Source organism: Podarcis vaucheri, assembly GCF_965113315.1.
Source record: "Podarcis vaucheri genome assembly, chromosome: 2".
Taxonomy (NCBI): domain Eukaryota; kingdom Metazoa; phylum Chordata; class Lepidosauria; order Squamata; family Lacertidae; genus Podarcis; species Podarcis vaucheri.
The window spans coordinates 128,039,493-128,059,295 of NC_138760.1; the positions used below are offsets into that span (position 1 = coordinate 128,039,493).

The window sequence follows — 19,803 nt, forward strand, 5'->3', positions numbered from 1 at the left end:
TATATTAATTTTCTTTGAGCTATATGAAGAAAGAAGTGGAGAAGAGAATCAATTTGCCAAGGACTCTTAATTACATTTGCCAGGAGTTTATAAATGTGATTCTGATCTTTAATTGCGAGCTGTGGAAAATAACCCCCAGAATTTTAATGGCGGAGCAGGCATCTTCTCGGAAGTTATTTATAACTCAGCACGTCCTTGGACAACAGAAGGGATGTTTCCATAGGAATGGCATGGACTGAGAAAGATGGCAATTAATCTCTCTCCACTCTAGGTCTGCGAACAGACTGCTGGAAAGGCTCAACATGCAAAATGGCTATTCAATGTGTTTGGAAAATAAAAATGCTGCTGTTTGTAAGAAAACAAGAAGGCTAGCTACAAAAATGGATTAAGACTAACAGAAGAATAAGGAGGTGATTAAAGAAGAAGAATGAATGTGGCAGCATCAGAAAGCAATCAACATATGTTTGTGAAAGGAGCGGGAAACCTTTTTTATTTTTTAAAAAGTGTATTAATTTTTTAAAAATAATATTTTATTAAGTTTCCATTTCATTATATATAAACACATCTATATTACTCACATTAAGTTTTTGCTCATATGAGCCGCTTGACTTCCCTCACTCCCACCTTGTGGTTACCATAATTCCTATCTATTTCACCACATTTATACCTCTTCCTCCTTACATTTCATCCATTTCAATTTTTACATTTTAAATAAATATAAAAAGGTATCAGTCATAAACATTGCAAGTCTTCTTATTTGAAGGACAATTGCAAAGAATTAATAACATTAGCAGGCAAAGGGTATTACATTTAAATAATTTGGACTTATTTGTTAAAATTCAGGAAACTAATTAAAAAAATAATATAAAAAAGAAAGATGTGATTTGACCACTTCTGAAAATTTCCAACCTGAACTCATAGGTTTATTATTTCTACTACCTCGTTGCTAAAACCGGTTGTTTGGGAAGTGCAGATGATGGAGATGTTTGCGGCAAGACAATTACAAACACTCTTAGGTCATCTATGATTCTATGACTTAATAGTGTTTCCTTCTTTTTATATATATAATATTTTTATTGTTTTTTCAGATTTAACATATTTTTACATTTCATACATCATCCAACCCAGTTCCTTAGAACTTGTCAATTTCCCTCCCTCCCTCCCTCCCTGGGTTCTTAATTTAAAACGAACATCAATTCCATCTTTCTAAATTGGCCAACTATTTTCCCTTCCTTCTTAATGCACATAAACTGATTTTCCAACATAACTAGCTTTTTTTCATTCCTATCAGTGCTTTTAAGTGCTTACAGTGGTCCTTTAAATCCCATAAAAAATTTCCAGTCTTTTTCGAATATTTGATCTTCTTGGTTTCAGATCTTTCCTGTTAACTTTGCCATCTCTGCATAGTGCATCAGTTTCATCTGCCAATCTTTCTTCGATGGTATTGTTTATTGTTTCCAGTTCTGGGCTAATAAAATTCTTGCTGCTGTTGTTGCATACATAAATGTTTATCTCCTCACTAATTATACATACCAGAAAGGCTTCTGGCTTTTTAACAAATGTATGTTTACATATTTTCTTTAATTCATTATATAACATTTCCCAGAAAGTCTTTACCTTACTACACATCCACCATATATGATAAAACGTACCTTTGCTTTCTTTACACTTCCAGTGCACTTTTGAGCAGGTTTTATACATCTTTGCAATCTTAACTGGTGTTAGATACCAACGATACATCATTAAAAAAATAAATAAATTCAATGAGCAGCATGCAGTAAATTTTATGTCCTCTTTTCACAATTTTTCCCAGGCTTTCATTTGGATATTATACCCAAAATCTTTTGTTCATTGGATCATTACAGATTTTACTTCTTCATCCATTGTATGCCATTCCAACAATAGCTTGGACATTTTTTATAATATTTTCACATTATTATCTAGCAACTCTACCTCAGACTTTGATCTTGTGTCAAAACCTTTTCTTTTATCTATCTTAAACATCTCACTTATCTGGTAGTATTCTTACCAATCTGCCATCAATTCTTTCACCTCCTCATTTTTTTCTATTTTAACTGGTTTTCTGTCTCCATTAACAAATCCCTATAGGTGGCCCATATCGCTTTCATGTTTAATTTTTTAACAGAAACAGCTTCTAAGGGTGAGAGCCAACAAGGGGTTTTCCTTTCAACTAATTTTTTGTATCTATCCCATACCTCGTAGATCGACTTTCTTATAATGTGGTTCTGGAATCCTTTATTTACTTTAACTTTGTAATACCATAATTAAGCATGCCACCCAAATCTATTATCACGTCCTTCCAGATCCAATAAGTCTGTAATTTTCCAACATTATCCAATACCGTAGCAAGCAGAAGCAGGACAACTCATAATATAATTGTGTTTCCAATTGTCCTGACACAAACCAGGGTAGAGTCCACCTTAACAACATATTTTATGTGAAGTTAAGAATCTTCAAAGAAGCTAAAAATCAGACACTACTGTCACTTTTTGTAGTTAGATGTGCCTTTGTGTTCAGATCAGGCCTGAGTATGATAATGTAGCACTTCGGTAGGAAGATGCAGCCCAGAAGCCCAGCACTGGAGGCCAACATAGAGAAGACCTGCACAGCTACCATGAACTTCCCTTTGGTGCTTAGGTAGGTGGGAACAAAAGACACCCAAACACTGCAGAAGATCAGCATGCTGAAGGTGATCAGCTTGGCTTCATTGAAGGCTCCAGGCAGCTTCCTGGCTAGGAAAGCCACCGTTAAGCAGATAGCCGCCAGGAAGCCCATGTAGCCAAGGACAGTGTATAACATGGCAACAGATCCTTCATTGCATAGAAGGATGATCTCTCTAGCTTGGGAGTGCATGTCGGAGTCTGGGAAGGGTGGGGAGAATCCAAGCCAGATGGTGCAGATGACAACCTGCATACTGGAACAGGAAATGACAATGGAGTTGGCCAGACTCTTCCCCAGCCATCTCCTCACCTTGTTCCCTGGCTTGGTGGCCAGGAAGGCCAGCACCACAGTGATGGTTTTTGCCAAAACAGAAGAGACGGCAACTGAGAAGATGATGCTAAAGGCTGTTTGTCGGAGAAGGCAGGTCACTTTGCTTGGTCGGCCGATGAACAGGAAGGAGGACAAAAAGGAAATCAGGAGGGAGATAAGGAGGATATAGGATAAGTCTTGATTGTTAGCTTTGACTATGGGAGTTTCCATGTATTTAACGAAGATTCCTAGGACAACACCAGCGGTTAAGGACAAGAAAAGAGCAAAGGACACCAGGACAATCCCCAAGGGTTCTTCATAAGTGAGAAATGTTATAATCTTGGGGACACATTTGTCTCTTGCTTGATTTGCATGCTGATCTTCTGGGCATTTGGTGCAATGCTTTGCATCTGAAGAGAAGAAGAAGGACTTCAGTATCACTAACAAAATTCTTACATCTATAACTGTTTTCTAATACATTGGGAAACAATAATAAGAGATTAATAAATGATAGGATTTTGATTATTTCGAGTACTGAAGCATGTAAGCCAGTGGAAAAATACAGGCTAAGCTTCCTTCCAAGCCAGGACCTTATCTGGGATAGAGGTACTAACATGATAAAAGCTGTTGAAGGCCCATCTGCAAGGAATTCCTGGGCCTGGGAAGACAGAGGTTGCCATGGTGATGTGGTGTGCATTTGAGGTGTCAGGAAAAGAGAGTCTTTACCAAGGTGTGATGGGAAGAATAAGGGCAGAGAAGAAGAAGGGACCCATTTTGGCTAGACTGGCTGAAGAATGGTTAGGAGAGATTTCTTGCACTCAAGTGCTGCACAGCTATGGGAAACAAGTCCCTCTTGATCATGTGCTAAGATCTGGACTACCTCCATGCAGACTGAAGGTGTAACTATGTGAATAAATCATATTTCTTAAAGCTATGGCAGTCTCCCCTGAGTATTCATTTCCCAAAAGGAGCACAAACCCTGGGCAAGCCCTGGGAACCCCCTAGAATCTTGCTACCGCTTGGCAGAGAGTGGGGTGATGCCCAACTTCTGTAGGCTTAAATGTTTGTCCCCTTCCACTGACGGCTGTTGCGCTAAGGTCCTGCTCATGGGCTTTTCATAGGCATCTGGTTCAACATTGTGAAAGGGTGTTAGACTAGATGGGCCTTTGGCCTGATTAAGCAAGCCTCTCCCTTTCCTCTAGAGTCACCCGCCTTCCTGAACGGAGATGGTCCCTTCTGCACAAGGAGCACAATCATAGCAGCAAACGGGCTCCCCTTCTTTAGCTACTCTGGTGTATCCAGGGCGACAGATTTCAGTGCATCTTGAATGAGGCACGACCTAAAAACAAGGAGAAGGGGCATCAAAGGAGATCAACATAAATTACAGACATCATCTGAAGGCTCTGACTGAAAAAAATGCTCAAATAAATATCATTTTTAGAATACTGAGGTCAGGTGAGGAAGCTTAAAATGGGAATGAGACCCTTCCAAATTTTGTTTGGACTGTGGACACATGATTTTGTTTCTGATGTAAAGTTTCATATTTGAAAACCATAATGGGATTTATACATTGTTTAAGGTAAAAGGTTAACTAATTAAACTCTCTATTGCCTTTTAAAATGTGTTTGGGGTTTATTGCGCCTGTTTGTTACTATGATATGTATTTTTGTGTTTTTATAAGCACAGATTTTATAAGGCATTATTGGGCAGCTGTTAAAGCCCACATGGCAGCTACGGCCCCCTGTCAACTTTGGGCTCATTGATGAATTTTCATCTCCCCCTCTGAGTGGAAGAACAAGGAAAAGTGTAAAGACAGCCTCTCCTCTATTTGCCCCTCTCCAACTGAATTGCTATGCAAAACAGAGAGGGCAAGGAAAACAGCAGTGATGCAGACATCTGGGAAGTGGCGGACACCCTGGGAAGGGCCATCTTAGGGTTAATCTGAAATGGGCAGCTGTTGGCAAATTATCTGAATTTAGCAATTCCCACAAGGGAACTGCAGCCAGTGTGATGCAGTGGTTAGAGGGTGCAGTGGTTACCCAGGAAACCAAGGTTCAATTTCCCACTCAGCCATGAAACTTCCTGAGTGACCTTGGAGCGTTCACTTCCTATCATAGAATCATAGAGTTGGAAGAGACCACAAGGGCCATCGAGTCCAACCCCCTGCCAAGCAGGAAACACCATCAGAGCACTCCTGACATATGGTTGTCAAGCCTCTGCTTAAAGACCTCCAAAGTAGGAGACTCCACCACACTCCTTGGCAGCAAATTCCACTGTCGAACAGCTCTTACTGTCAGGAAGTTCTTCCTAATGTTTAGGTGGAATCTTCTTTCTTGTAGTTTGGAGCCATTGCTCCGTGTCCGCTTCTCTGGAGCAGCAGAAAACAACCTTTCTCCCTCCTCTATGTGACATCCTTTTATATATTTGAACATGGCTATCATATCACCCCTTAACCTCCTCTTCTCCAGGCTAAACATGCCCAGCTCCCTTAGCCGTTCCTCATAAGGCCTCTCAATCTGTCCTATTTCACAGGGTTGTTGTGGGTCTAAAAAGAAGAGGCAGCAAACCATATATACTGTTTTGAGCTCCATAAAGGTGGGATATGTCAGGTATAATGGCATTTCTGAAGTACAGAAGCCATAGAAGCTTATAGAATCTAACAGAAGTGTTCCAGAATCCTCTAGTGTGTCAGGAAGGTTTCCAAGGTTCCAAGGTTTCCATGGAAACAGACATGCAGCTGGAATGAGCTCGTCGTGCTTCCAGGTCAAACTCCCCCAGCCCAGTGGCGTAGTGTGGGGGGTGCAGGGGGGCCGGCCGCACCGGGCGCAACATGGGGGGGGGCGCTCGCACTCGCAGCTCTCTGCCCCTACCTGGCTCACTCACTCTCACTGCAGTGCTGGCTGTGCGAATCCGATCCGAGCTACCGGGTCGCCGCCCACTGTGGAGGGGGAGGGTGCCAGGCGTGCGTTGCAGTGTGGAGCGGAGAGAGAGCGAGGGAGGGACTATCTGGGGGAGGGACAGTGCAGCGGCCGCCCAGCGCAGCGCTGAGCGCGGGAGAGAACCACACCAGACCAGCCCAGGCAGCAGCAAGAAGAAGCTGGCAGCGGTGGTAGGTTAGGGGTTAGGGGGCGCAAATTACTTGCCTTGCCCCGGGTGCTGACAACCCACGCTACGCCCCAGCCTGCCTATAAATAAGATGGGGTCGAACATTCTTACTTCCACTCTCTCTGATGTTCCTTCACTCTCTCATTCTGAATTGATTTTCTCAGAGTATGTTGTTCATTTTAAGTTTTTTACTGTTGTATTTTACTGCAACTGGATTATTAAGAGAGTGCCCTTCCAGGGATCTGGTACTGAACTGTCAAGCTTATTTCTGCCTCAGTAAACTTTTACTAATTAATCCACTGCGTCCTGAGTCCTCCCTGTGTCTTCTTGAAGTTGCTACTCACTTGCAACTGCGGAGGCATTTCCCCAGAGTCTTGGGGGGCATGACTCCTGACACAATATTAATGCAATCAATCAATCAATCAATCAATCAATCAATCAGTCAATCAATGCAATGACCTTGCTGAAGTTCCCTGGCCACACAATGGCTTCTGAATTAATGGTGAACTTTACATCGAAGGATGCCTGTTCCTCGATGCTCCCAACTTTCTTTCTGCTGTGAGATCTATTGGGAAATACGACCCAGTTCATGATATCAAAGTTGGCAGTCAGCTCCCCATTCTTATCAAAATACATCCCTCCTATGGATGAATTGGAAAGCTGGATTGCTTTTAAGAAAGGGTGAAGCTAGAATGGCAGAGAAAACACCAGCATTTAGAAAACATGATATCAGGGTTGCGTGTGGGAACTACAGGCTTCGGTGAAACTCCATTGCAGATGACAGTACACTATATAATTGCATAACAACTGCAAGATGTTTCCTGGGCATTTGATTTATCAAATCCATTCATGAAGTTGGATATTTTGTGGGATGTAATCTTGTTTTCCTTTGATAACTGAGAAAGGTTCCAGACCGCTTACCACTTTTGAGCGATCGATCCTAAATCAGGGAGATAGAGGCAGAGACCTTGTATCTGCTTTATATGGTGACTTTCGGGTCATTATAACAGGTCCTTTATCAGGTTTTAAATCCTCTTGGGGATAAGAGTAAAATAAACATATATTAAGGACATGGCCAGGAAAGCACTTTGGAACTCTAGAAAAGTTACATGCTTTTTAATTTGCTATAATCTATTCTATTGTGATTTCAACTTTGTATATGTTTCGGAAATAGGGTTCAAATTAGGGTTTTAAATTTCTTTATTAGAATTTTATTGTTTTAACATTTTTGTAAACTGTTTTGAGGTTTTTTGAGCAGTCAAGCGATATATGCATCTTACGAAATAAATATCTTAAATACCAATGTGACAGAACACTCATTAGCAATTTATCATGCCCTATTTTGTGAATGAATATTTCCCAATGCTTTTGTTTATCAATTAGTTTCAAACTATTGTAGAGCCACAAAAAAGATGAACAAAAAATAAATAAATTATCAGGATGCTCAGTTAAAGACAGGGCATACAATCACAATGTGATAAACTACAAAAGATATAGACTCCGTAACGGATTCCAATGATGGAAAACAGATGGCAAAAAGGGGTGAGGACAGACCTGCCATGGCTTCAACCTTTGACGTTCCAATCTGTCTCCTCCACCCGCCATTAGCATCCATTTGGATCTGGATGAATATGCAGCATTTAAGGCCTGGGTCACAAGTTGGACACCGTAGTAAATGTTGTAGCGATCTTGAGACCAGATTCCCTCAACCGCTTCCTGGGGCAAGGTTTCCAGTTGCTCCTTTTCTGTGCATCTTGTCCAACCCTCCATGGACTGCACTTTATTTGAACATGAACAATTGAATGCTCTCGACCAAAATTGTGCAGCTGCAGTTGCAGCTTCAGATGAAAGGTGAGGATAGTAGCCATGTTCTGTCCTTTTTTTGGTATTCATTACCAAGGACAAAGACCCTTGGGCAGGCTGGAAGGAAGCCACATCACCAAACAACATCACATCAATATCAATAACATCTGTTGTGATCCAAACTAACCCCTGAGATTTCCTCACTTCATGAATGCGTTGTATGAATGTGATTGTATAAATTCTATTTTCAGAGTCTCCATAGTAAATGAACACCTTGACCTGTCTCAAGACAGATGGTCTACAATGTAAGGATGACATCTTCATAATGAAAAAAGGCATTTTTTCCAAGAAAGCAACACAGAGTCCACTACGGATCATCAGAGGTGTGAAAGCACTCAGGAACCTTTCTCCATTGTCATTGTCTGGAACAAAGAGACCGACCCATGTCCACCCGAAGTGGAGCAGCAACTTAACAATCCCCATGTACTGGGTTTCTTGTTTTGGGGCCATCCAGAAGATAAAAGGGAACTGTTTTTTCCCCTTAAGATCATAAGCAGTAGAGCCCAGACTGATCTAGAAAGAAAAGGATTTGTGGCTTGTTTTCAGGAATAAAAAAGAAAGGCCCTGTCACATGATCAGGCCAATGATCATAGAATCATAGAATCGTAGAATCATAGAGTTGGAAGAGACCACAAGGGCCATCGAGTCCAACCCCCTGCCAAGCAGGAAACACCAGCAGAGCACTCCTGACATATGGTTGTCAAGCCTCTGCTTAAAGACCTCCAAAGAGGTCATGTGACATCTAATCCAGCTTCCTGTTTTCACAGTGACTAACCAGTTGCTTCTGGGAAGCATTTCATGCCTCCGGTGGAAAACCTGGAGCTCACAGAGAAGGAAGTGGCTCTAATGAATATTGAGGCAGAATAGGGCATCTGGGGCATTCAGGGGTCATGGCATTCCAACCTCTTCTAAGAATCACAATGGGCCACTTCAAAGAATGAGAGGCAGAAGCAGAAGCTAGGCAGTGACACAGTCTGCAGGAGTGCAGGCCCCTTAACCTTAAATTAGCTTCTAGACAGCCACAGGTCTGCCTGAGAAAGAAGAACTCCTGGGCAGCGAGGGACTATGTTGAAATATGATACTAATTCTTCCTACGCCAGTCTGGTGAGAGTGAGAGAAAGAGACCCAGGGCTTTCCAAATCAGTTCCCACTTTCTTAAAATGTGATATTCTTTCTATGGTCTCTCTTTTGGGTACTTCTGTTTTATGTTCCCTGGAGAGTAGGGATGTGGAAAATTTGGCCCTTAGGTTGTTGTTGAACTACAACTCCCATCAGTCCCCACAAGCATGGCTGATGGCCAGCAATGGATGGCTTGGTAGTACAGAAACCTCTGGAGGGGTGAAGGGGTTTCTCAACACTGGGGGAGATATAGAAATGAGGAAGGAAACAAAGTCCTACCTGGGGCATTTTGTAGATGCTCAACGTTCTTGAAATATGGCTGGAGATTTCAGTAGCTGTTTCTTCAAAAACAGCTAACACATTATTCTGTCCTCCACAGCTGTAGCTTGGAATGCTGTCTAGCATGGCATCAGCCGCTGTTGTGACATCAAAAGCGGCTTCATAGATGCTGTAGCCCAGGGTGACATTGGGTAAAACCTTAGGATTCTGGTTGATCTCCTGAATGGCAAATAAGGGGGACAGAGTGGGATAGGGGTTCGTTGATGTTGATCTGCAAATAAATGAATAAACAGATAATTGTTTCAGAAGTCCACTTTCCATTTAATGAAGACAACATGTCATACTCTTTGTTCTATAAGAACCTAAGAAGAATCTACTAGTCTTATATCTAATGGACCATGCACTCCAACAAGGAAATAAATAATTTTTAGGAGAGCTTGCAGCTTGGGTGAATTTGATTGGAATGATAACTTACAGTTTCTGGAGCTCAGAGACTTGACAGGAACTATGTACAGGATGAGAAGGAACGAAATAAATAAATAGCATACATATTGTCTGGAGAGGACATAAAACAAAATCTCTGAGGTTTGATAGTCAGAGTTATCACTGACACAGTGGCTTTAAAGAAGTGCTGGCTACGTTGATAGACAAGCAGTGCCCTTGTGTGGTTTCACGTATCCAATGCATGAACTAGAAGCTCAGAAGAAGGAAATGTGTTTGCTCTTTTCCAACAGTAGCAACATTAAATCACAGCTGAGAACAAGGTGAAGATTCAGGAGTTCATGATGAAAAGCATCTGTTCCAACAATTTACCCTGCCCACTTACCTAGCTATTAGAGAGACGCAGAGAAAGCTTTGTTCCTTGCGAGTCTGGAACTGAGGTTTGTAGTTAACACCCCAAAATCAAATTTAGTCTGATTCACTCCAACCCGCACTAAAGTTTGCCAAATGTTTTGCAGAGAAAACACAGCATTTTGCAGCACCCCACAAAGGGAGCAAATGTCACTTAATATGGGGGTCACAGGGTCACACAAAAACCCAATGTTGCCTGATTCATTCCAAACCCAAGCCAACAATTTGATTCAACAGGACCTGAACAAACTGCAGAAGTTTGCCAACAGAAGCAGGAGAAGAGATGATCGGCTGTTCTCTGCCTTTTTAAATTAAACTGAAGCCCCCAAAGGGTTCAGAATTAGCCTCCCTGTTTGCAGGGTACCAAGAGGCCAGTGGGCACTGAGATTCTTTCAAAATCAAGAGATGGGCAAAGGAGGGAGAAGGGTTTATTAGGGATGGCCAGAAATTAAGTGCTAATAGCAGAGTTTGTGAATGTAGGGTGGGTAACATACAGTCACTTACCTCATAACATGGTTTACGGGGCGCTGGAAAAAGTCAGGTTGGTAAATTATAACACCACCTTGATATATGACCCCACTAATGAGGTGGTCTCCTGGCCTGTAATAATTTAGTGGATCATGATCCTTTTTCATATTTAATGGACATTTTGCTTTCAGTATCCCACTGACTCCATGGGGTATTAGCAGCAGAAATAGCAGCAGCAGTAATATCATTCTGGCCATGCCTGCAAGAGTCATAAACTCTTGTGATAGCAGTGACATTAGGAGTGCAGCTGGACTCGTCCAGTAGCTTTAAGCAAAGATACAAAAAGGAAACCTGCCACAGAAAGGATCCCTGCCTGCCCCAAATCTCTCAGGCCAAGCTTCAGATATTTATGACCCAGTTGTTCTTGCAGGCTTGTGACAATAAGTTACCTCATCCTGCCTGTGATTATGGTGTTTATTTTATTTTTGGACTCAAAGGCCCTTATTGAGGAAATCCCTGGACTAAAATAATTATAAGGTTGAGAAGGTCCATCTCCCTGGCATCTGTGTGTGACTCAATGGGCATGGGAAGAATGTGGGCAAAGCATGTTTGTGAGAACTCACAGATGGGGCTATCAGTCTGGGCCCTGCTTAATTTGAGGGGTCATGAACTTTAGTAAAATCCCAGAAACTAAAGAACAGCTATGATTGTTAAAGTCTAGTAAGGCAGGACATGATGAAAGTTTATGAACTCCAGTATGGTGTGGATTATATAAATAGTGCTATGTACTGAGTTGAATAGGATCCAAACTGCAGCAGTCTGATTGGTCCTAGAACAATAGGATCCAAAAGGCAGCAGTCTGATTGGTCCTAGAACAATAGGATTCAGAATGCAGCAGTCTGATTGGTCCTAGAACAATGCAGCAGTATGATTGGTTGGCAGGAACCATCCAATCATGCTCCAGATAGAAGTGAATCCACAACCTGATTGGCTTACAGTAGAATTCCGGAATTAGCCAATCATGTGCCGCCCATTGTGTAAAGAATGTATATAAAGCAGATACTTTGAGGGGACTTTCATTCATTCCTCCTCACCACTATGAGCTGAATAAAGAGCATGAAATCACTTTGCGACTCTAAGTATATTTCACTGGCGACGAAGGTGGGATCCCGCTGAGCTGACTGCCACACACAGCACCGCCACCTGCCACACCGCTGCCTCGCACCGTGTATCCAGGCTTCAGCTCCGGGACACAAGGAACTCCGAATGGCAACCAACAGCAGCTTCTCGCCGTTCAACCCAGCATCTGGAGACTGGGAAGCGTACGCCTCCCGTTTCACCTTCCTCCTAGAAGCCAAGGGTGTCACCGACGAAGAAGACGCCAAGAAGATGGCGATATTCTTCAGCGTCTGTGGAGAGGAGACGTTTGAAATCGCCCGGGCTCTCCTTGTGTCTGAAGACGTTGCTACTGTTCCATACAAAACAATAATGGAACAGCTGAAGGGGCACTTTTCGCCGCAGCCCTCAGTGGTGGCTCGTCGAAATGCCTTCTACGCAAAGCGGCAAGCCCCTGGGGAAACCATAACTGGGTTTGTGACCTCTCTCCACCAAGCCTCCCGGTTATGCAACTTCTCAGAGCTGGAGAACATGCTTTGTGACCGCCTCGTCGGTGGTCTGAAGGATGAGAAGCTGCAACGACGCCTCTACACTAAGAAGGACCTAACGTTCCAGGTTGCTCTGGAGGAGGCCCTGGCAACAGAAGCTGCTGAGAGGTCGACGCAAGAGGCACGGCCGAGCCTGCCGTCCCAACCGAGGGTCCACCACGAAGACCTCACCGACGACTCAGGATCCGACAGGGAGGAGGTGCACCGAGTATAGCAGCGCACTCAAACAGCCCACATACCACAGCTGCCTCGACGAGAAGGAGGGAACTGTGCAAGCTATGGGGAGAGTCACGAGAGGAGGACCTGCCGTTTCCGCAACGCAGAGTGCAGGCAGTGTAGAAAATCGGGACACATCGCCCAGGTGTGTCGAGCTCAACCCACCCGACGCCAGGCATCAGATGACCAATCCAAGAGCCCCAGGTCCCGGGGCCCAACGCACCAAGGGAACTCGACGGAGCTCACGGACTTCCAGGTATACCAGTTGCCCCACCCCAACGTAGAGAAAATTTATGTAGAGGTACAGATAGAGGGGGCCCCATGCCGCATGGAGCTTGACACGGGTTCAACTCTATCCATAATCTGGGCAAGGACCTTAAGGAAACTGTGTCCTACTGGGGGTCCCAAACTCAGGCCAGCCCCATTCACCCTCCGGGACTTCCAGAAACGTAAGGTCCCCACAATGGGGGTGGGGACCTTCAGGGTGCAATACCGACGGCGGACGCAGCAACTGGACTTGCTTGTGGTCAAGGGCCCCTACATTAGCTTACTGGGATTGGCATGGTTTGGACCACTGGGGCTAGCCGTCACTGGGGTGAACCACACTAGCTTACAAGTGGACGTGGACGCCATACGCAAGGAATTTCCGGGGGTTTTCGATGGGAAATTGGGACAGTATACAGGCCCCCCCATTGCTCTACAGCTTGACCCTGCAGTACGACTGGTCAGGCTCAAGGCCCGCTGGGTCCCATTCGCCCTGAAACCCTGTATAGACGAGGAATTGGACCAGCTCGTGGAGCAAGGAGTGCTGGAGCTGGTGCCTAATGCCCCCTGGGAAACCCCAATCGTCACACCCGTCAAGCCTAATGGTTCGGTCCGCATCTGCGCAGACTATAAATGCACCATAAACAAGGCCCTCAAGGCCCATGCATACCCAGTGCCAGTGGTCAGCCATGTCCTTGCCACCCTGGCTGGGTCGAAAATTTTTGGCAAGCTGGACTTGGCCCAAGCATATCAACAGCTGCCAGTAGACGAGGCCACAGCAAATAGCAACAAGTTTTTCTCCCTCCCAGCAACAATACTAGAAGTTCTGATGGAGAACTTAAATCGTTGTGTCCTAGGCCTTTATCCAAGACCCTGATCCCTACACCACCTTGTTTCTGGGGGGTTGGGAAAAGTCGTATGGAACATCCACTGCAGCTTGTGGACTGATGACCCCACTAATGAGGTGGTCTCCTGGTCGGCAATAATTTAGTGGATCATTTCCCTTTTTCAGATTCAAGGGGCATTTTGCTTTCAGCATCCCACTAGTCCTGTGGAACCTTAGCAGCAGACGTAGTAGCAGCAATATCACCCTGGCTACGCCTGCCAGAGTCTTACCGTATTGTGATAGCAGTGACATTAGTAGCACAGCTGGACTCCTACAGTAGCTTCAGAAAAAAAGTAACAAAATGAAGACTCCTACAAAAATTAGTCCTCTGCCCCCAATGTCTGAGACCAGGTTCTCAGTAGTATTGGAGATATTTATGTCCCAGTTCTTCTTTCAGGCTTATTACAAGACTCATCCTGTCTTTGAGTCTGATGTCTATGACTCAAAGGCCACCTTTGGGGAAATCCCTCGACTAGAGAAAAAAATTCACCATGATTTTGATAATGAGAAGGTTGAGAAGGTCCACCTCCTCTGCAACCTCCTCGAGGGGCAGAGGCAGAGTTGTAGCCAGAGAAAAACAGCTTTGAGAGAACTCACAGATGGGGCTGCCAGTCTGGGTCCTGCTAGGTCTGATGAAACCAGCAAACCTCAACCATCAGTAGAGAAGCCATGATGGATAAAGGCTAGTAAGGCAGAAGATGATAGTGTTTTAGAAACTGGATTATATTATCCTTACAAGAAACCTCCGAGGTAGGTTAGGCCAAGAGACTTGCCCAAGGTCACTCAATGAGCCTAAAAAGTGAGCAGGGATTTGAACCTTGGTCTCCCAGGTACAAGGCATAAAATGAAGCTAGATAATTTAGGACAGTCACAAGGAAGTACCATACCTTCCAATATTTCGCTGGTGGAAATAGGGACACCCTATTCCATTATAATTTTATTATTTATATCCCTCCTCCCCCCATCTGACTGGGTTGCTCTAGCCACTCTGGGTAGCTTCCAACATATATGAAACCATAATAAAACATGAAACATTTAAAAAAACTTCCCTATACAGGGCTGCCTTCAAGTGTCTTATAAAGGTTGTACTCGCTTGGTTCAGGGGCCACATAACTCCATACCCTCTAACTTTTCTCTGATGAAAATAGTCATGCTATGGGATTTGCTCCCACATGAGGCAGGGGTGGCCACCAACTTGGAAAGCTTTTTTTTAAAAAAGGATTGCACAAATTCACGGAGCACAAGGCTACCAATGGCTACTAAGTATTTCGAATCTCCACTACTAGAGGCAGTAGCTCTCTCATAGAATAGAATCATAGAATCATAGAATCCTAGAGTTGGAAGAGACCACAAGGGCCATCGAGTCCAACCCCCTGCCAAGCAGGAAACACCATCAGAGCACTCCTGACATATGGTTGTCAAGCCTCTGCTTAAAGACCTCCAAAGTAGGAGACTCCACCACACTCCTTGGCAGCAAATTCCACTGTCAAACAGCTCTTACTGTCAGGAAGTTCTTCCTAATGTTTAGGTGGAATCTTCTTTCTTGTAGTTTGGATCCATTGCTCCGTGTCCGCTTCTCCGGAGCAGCAGAAAACAACCTTTCTCCCTCCTCTATGTGACATCCTTTTATATATTTGAACATGGCTATCATATCACCCCTTAACCTCCTCTTCTCCAGGCTAAACATGCCCAGCTCCCTTAGCCGTTCCTCATAAGGCATCGTTTCCAGGCCTCTCTCAATACCAGTTTGTGGGAACCCCAACTCTGAAGGACTGCTCTTGCACCCAGGTCCTGCTTGCAGCCTTCCCACAGGCATCAGATTGGCCACTGTGACAGCTGGAAGCTGAACTGAATGGGCCTTTGATCTGATCCAGTGAAGAAGAAGAAGAAGAAGAAGAAGAAGAAGAAGAAGAAGAAGAAGAAGAAGAGTTGTAGTAGTAGTAGTAGTAGTAGGTTGGATTTGATATCCCGCTTTATCACTACCCGAAGGAGTCTCAAAGCGGCTAACATTCTCCTTTCCCTTCCTCCCCCACAACAAACACTCTGTGAGGTGAGTGGGGCTGAGAGACTTCAAAGAAGCGTGACTGGCCCAAGGTCACCCAGCAGCTGCATGTGGAGGAGCGGAGACACGAACCCGGTTCACTAGATTACGAGACTACCGCTCTTAACCACTACACCACACTGGCTCCCTCAAGTGGGTCTCCTCAAGGGTCTTTCATGTGTTTTTCCCAGGCATAAACAGATATTTCCCTCTCTCATGCCTAGACCATCTGATTTCACACAATAGGGGTGTGTTCGGGGTTGAGGGGTTTCCTGTGATAACTGATACTAAGCACTCACTGAGCCTCCAGAACCTTCCTTGACCAAAGTTTAGAGGCAGAAGAAGCAGCGAAGGCAGCATCGTTCAGTTTTGGACACTTGGAGTTACAGCTAGACCCTAGCAGCGTGAGGAAGTTACTGCTTCTGTTTGCCGCGCATAGCATGGCAGCTATTCAAACACTGCCATGTGCTTCCGTCACTGCCTGACCAGCTCAGCATGTCACCACAACTTCCTGCTTTTGCTGCGGATGCCCCTTCCCTGAGGTGGGCAGAGGTTGTGATACTTCTGACACCCACTGCTTCCTTTCTTGGAAGGAGAATCTTATGGAGGCGGAGTGCTGATTTTGCTGACATCCTTCCAGCCCACATAGTTCTAAGTCTATTAATGTATATTGGCGCCTTCCTCAAACTGGGGTGTAGGGATGGGTGAATCTGCCGATGTCGGTTTCTCATTTCCCCTATCTTAAGTTTGGTTCTCCTAATTTGTGATGTATTCTTTTCTAGCACAGAATGTTCTCATTTGAAGGATTCTTGTGTGACCTATTATGCTTATTATGTACATTTTAATACAAAACATTGCCTAATGTATTCTTTTTCTGATTTCCTCTAATACAATGCATTTTTGTATTCCACGTTCACTAACATGCATTTATACTTTACTAAATATATATTATTATATATCTTACTTGGCTAGAGAACTGTGTTGCAAAATCAGAGAATGGTGAATTATAAAAGATGTGGAATTTTGCTTCATGTCTTGCTCAAAAGGTTTTCTCCCTTTTCAGAACTGTCTCTTGCAAATTCCACCCGCAGCTACACCCACTTCTGCCTCTGCCCTTCCTTGCTTACCACTGGCACGTGAACCCAAGAAAGTTGCTTAGAAAAGGAATGAGGCCCCTGGCAGAGGCAGATTTAGGGGAGGGCGACCTGTTTGGCCACACTGGTTGTGGAGTCTTGGGGGAGAGCCACAGGAGGCGCTGCATCTATGACGCAGAATGGAAAGTGAGAGGCCAGGGAGGACACAAAAATCTGGCATCACACAGGGTGCATCTGGAAATTGAGACTACAGGGTCTACCACTACACTTGGGCTGTAAACCCCATCCCTGTTTCAGAACAATATCAAACCCTGAGAAATCCCTTTTATTTGCAGCATCAGCTGCAACTCTTGGTTCAAATCGCTCTAAACTGTCTGAGGAAGACTGTTTGACTTTGTTCACAAGTGCCTTTCCTTGCATTTTGTTTCCTGTTGACGACAAGCATTTGATAAGAGAAGAAGAAGAAGAGTTTGGATTTGATATCCCGCTCTATCACTACCCGAAGGAGTCTCAAAGCGGCTAACATTCTCCTTTCCCTTCCTCCCCCACAACAAACACTCTGTGAGGTGAGTGGGGCTGAGAGACTTCAGAGAAGTGTGACTGGCCCAAGGTCACCCAGCAGCTGCATGTGGAGGAGCAGAGATGCGAACCCGGTTCCCCAGATTATGAGACTACTGCTTTTAACCACTACACCACACTGGCCACACATGTGCTGTACATAGTGTTTTGCTGGCACCGCCGCTCCAGCGCCGTACGGATCCTCTGCTCGTGGCTGCAGCCAGGGAGGAGCCTCTGTTCGTGGCTGTAGCAGCGACGGAGGGATCCCACCATCCACACGGTGCTCGAGCAGTGTCGGCGGCAAACCGCTGTGTACAGCGCATGTGCGGCGTCATTATGTACAGTGTATGCGTGCGACGCCACACATGCGCTGTACATGGTGGTTTGCCGCCGGTGCTGGGATCCTCTGCTCGTGGCTACAGATCCTCCACATGTGACTATGGCAGTGTGATGGCTACTCACGCCAACGTGAGCCTCCACGGAGCTCCTTCTTGTCACCCCCCCAGACATGGCACCCGGGGTGCACAGCCCCCCTGCCCCCATTGCGACACCACTGGATAAGAGGGCCCTGCTGAGCTGTTATGGAAAAGGAGCAATGCGGCAGCGAGCTGCAGCTGGCTGGAAAGCAAAACATGATGGGAATGTTGGGGACTGTACCGTGAGAACAAAGGGACAGTCTATTCACTGTGCTGAGCACCGGATGTTAGCTCAGAGTGTAATATGAGCTGTACAGGAAGTACAGAAGGAGGAGTTTGTCTCTCTGCTGATGGAGTCTGAAGAGAGCAGACGCGTTTCTCTGTAACGCTGCAAGGACAGAAATAAAGGCATGTAAATACATTTCTGTCTATCTCTTTCCCCTCCCTGGGGGGAGCAGGGAGCAGGGAAGAGTGGTGTGTTCTTCTCACGTTTGAGGAGGATCGCCGATCATGACCTAGCCTGGATCCTGCCGGAGAATGCAGACAGGGAGGTCAACAAGGAGATCAAGCCGGGTGCCTGGAGAGTGGCCAGTTTCTCCTGATAAGGCTTGAATCCCCTCCCCATAGCATCTGCCCAAAGATGGTAAATGCATGAATAGCGATGCAATAGGTTTTGCTTAACAAGGAGAGAGCCTTCCCTCCTCTACCAACCTGCCTGGAATTCCTGGTCACCTATGGCAACCAGGCGAGTGCTTAAATACAAGGCTGCACTAACCGCTTTAACTGACCAATCCTGACTCTTCATTTCCAATGTTCTGTCCTCCAACAGACTCCTCCTCCCCTTTTACCTCAACATTCCACCTACTAAGCGATTCTCCCTCCCTTCCAGAAAGTGTTGACCACACACAAGTATTTACGTATACCAGTGGCATAGCATGAGTTGCCCGTACCTGGAGCCACATGAAGGGCCTGGGGTGGGAGGGAGGGAAACTGGCTGAGTGCGCATGCACATTTAATTACTGCCTAACAGCAACCACAGCATCCAGGAAATCACGGCTGCAGAGATAAGAAGAGTTGTTTCTTTGTCTGAAGAGGTCACTTCCTGGTTCGCACGGAGAAGCCATTTTAAACAGAGCCCAGTGATGGAAGCACCCAACTGTATTGAGGCAGAACCAGGTGCTGACATTTTGCACCCCTAGCAATTGTGTGCCTGGGGCAGCCGCCCCTGTGACCCCCCCATGCTATTTTTTAAAAAAAGATGATCTTTATTGGTCTTTTATAATTACATACTATACATACACATATTATATTACATTTTACATTTATTCTTGCTCTCAAGAGCTGACTTTTCTCCTTCCTTCTTCTGGCTTTTTTGTGTCATCTTTAACTTTTTGCATTGTCTTTATCCATTTTGTATATAGTTGTTCAATTTTTGTCCATGAAATGTCCGTAAAGAAACAAATCTTTCTATATATACAATTCTTGTTGTCTGTCTATATTCATTTACAAATACTGTTCAACCTTGGTCATAATATACATTTTTAATTCATTTTGTTATTATTGTCCAATAAATTTCTTTGTATTTTCCCATTATGAGGTTTATTTCAGTTCTACTGGTTTCCCTATTTCACATCGTCTTCTCTCTATATAACATAAATTTCCCCCATTCTTTTTGATATGTTTCATCACCCTGATGTCGAATTTTTGCTGTTAGTTTGGCTATTTTACTTGCATCCCAGACTACATTAATATCTGTACCTTTATTTAGATTTAATTCAAAGTATGTATTTAGATTTTTTTTAGTTCTTTCTAATATTTCTGTATTATCTAACTGTCATTTATTCTCCACCTCCGTGCTGTTGGGTCTTTACTCTTCCATTCCATTACAATAACTTTATGATCTGAGTGTTAAATACTAAGGCACTGCCAGTTGCTGGCAATCTGAAGTGGGGAAAGAACATGACTAGGTTAAGTTCCCGCTTGTGGG

The 19,803-nt window shown here is 44.5% G+C and overlaps 1 protein-coding gene across 7 annotated transcripts in view; it reads right to left on the reverse strand.

The window, feature by feature from the left end:
- The window catches only part of LOC309527296 (vomeronasal type-2 receptor 26-like), a 123,966-nt gene extending 105,404 nt beyond the window's left edge, over nt 1-18,562 (reverse strand). The window contains exons 1-6 of one of the 7 annotated variants that reach the window (XM_082214010.1): nt 13,711-14,047; nt 10,714-10,936; nt 9,358-9,628; nt 6,556-6,783; nt 4,204-4,330; nt 1,791-3,401 (exon numbers count right to left, since the gene is read on the reverse strand). In XM_082214010.1, the coding sequence (XP_082070136.1) occupies nt 2,491-3,401; nt 4,204-4,330; nt 6,556-6,783; nt 9,358-9,628; nt 10,714-10,934 (1,758 nt within the window). In that variant the 5' untranslated portion in view covers nt 10,935-10,936; nt 13,711-14,047 and the 3' untranslated portion in view covers nt 1,791-2,490. Of the gene's footprint in view, nt 1-1,790; nt 3,402-4,203; nt 4,331-6,555; nt 6,784-7,359; nt 8,473-9,357; nt 9,629-10,713; nt 11,905-13,710; nt 14,048-18,527 lie in introns of those variants that run through there. The other 6 variants (XM_082214013.1, XM_082214026.1, XM_082214011.1 and 3 more) reach the window with 6 other exon arrangements.
- Between the last annotated feature and the right edge of the window lie 1,241 nt (nt 18,563-19,803).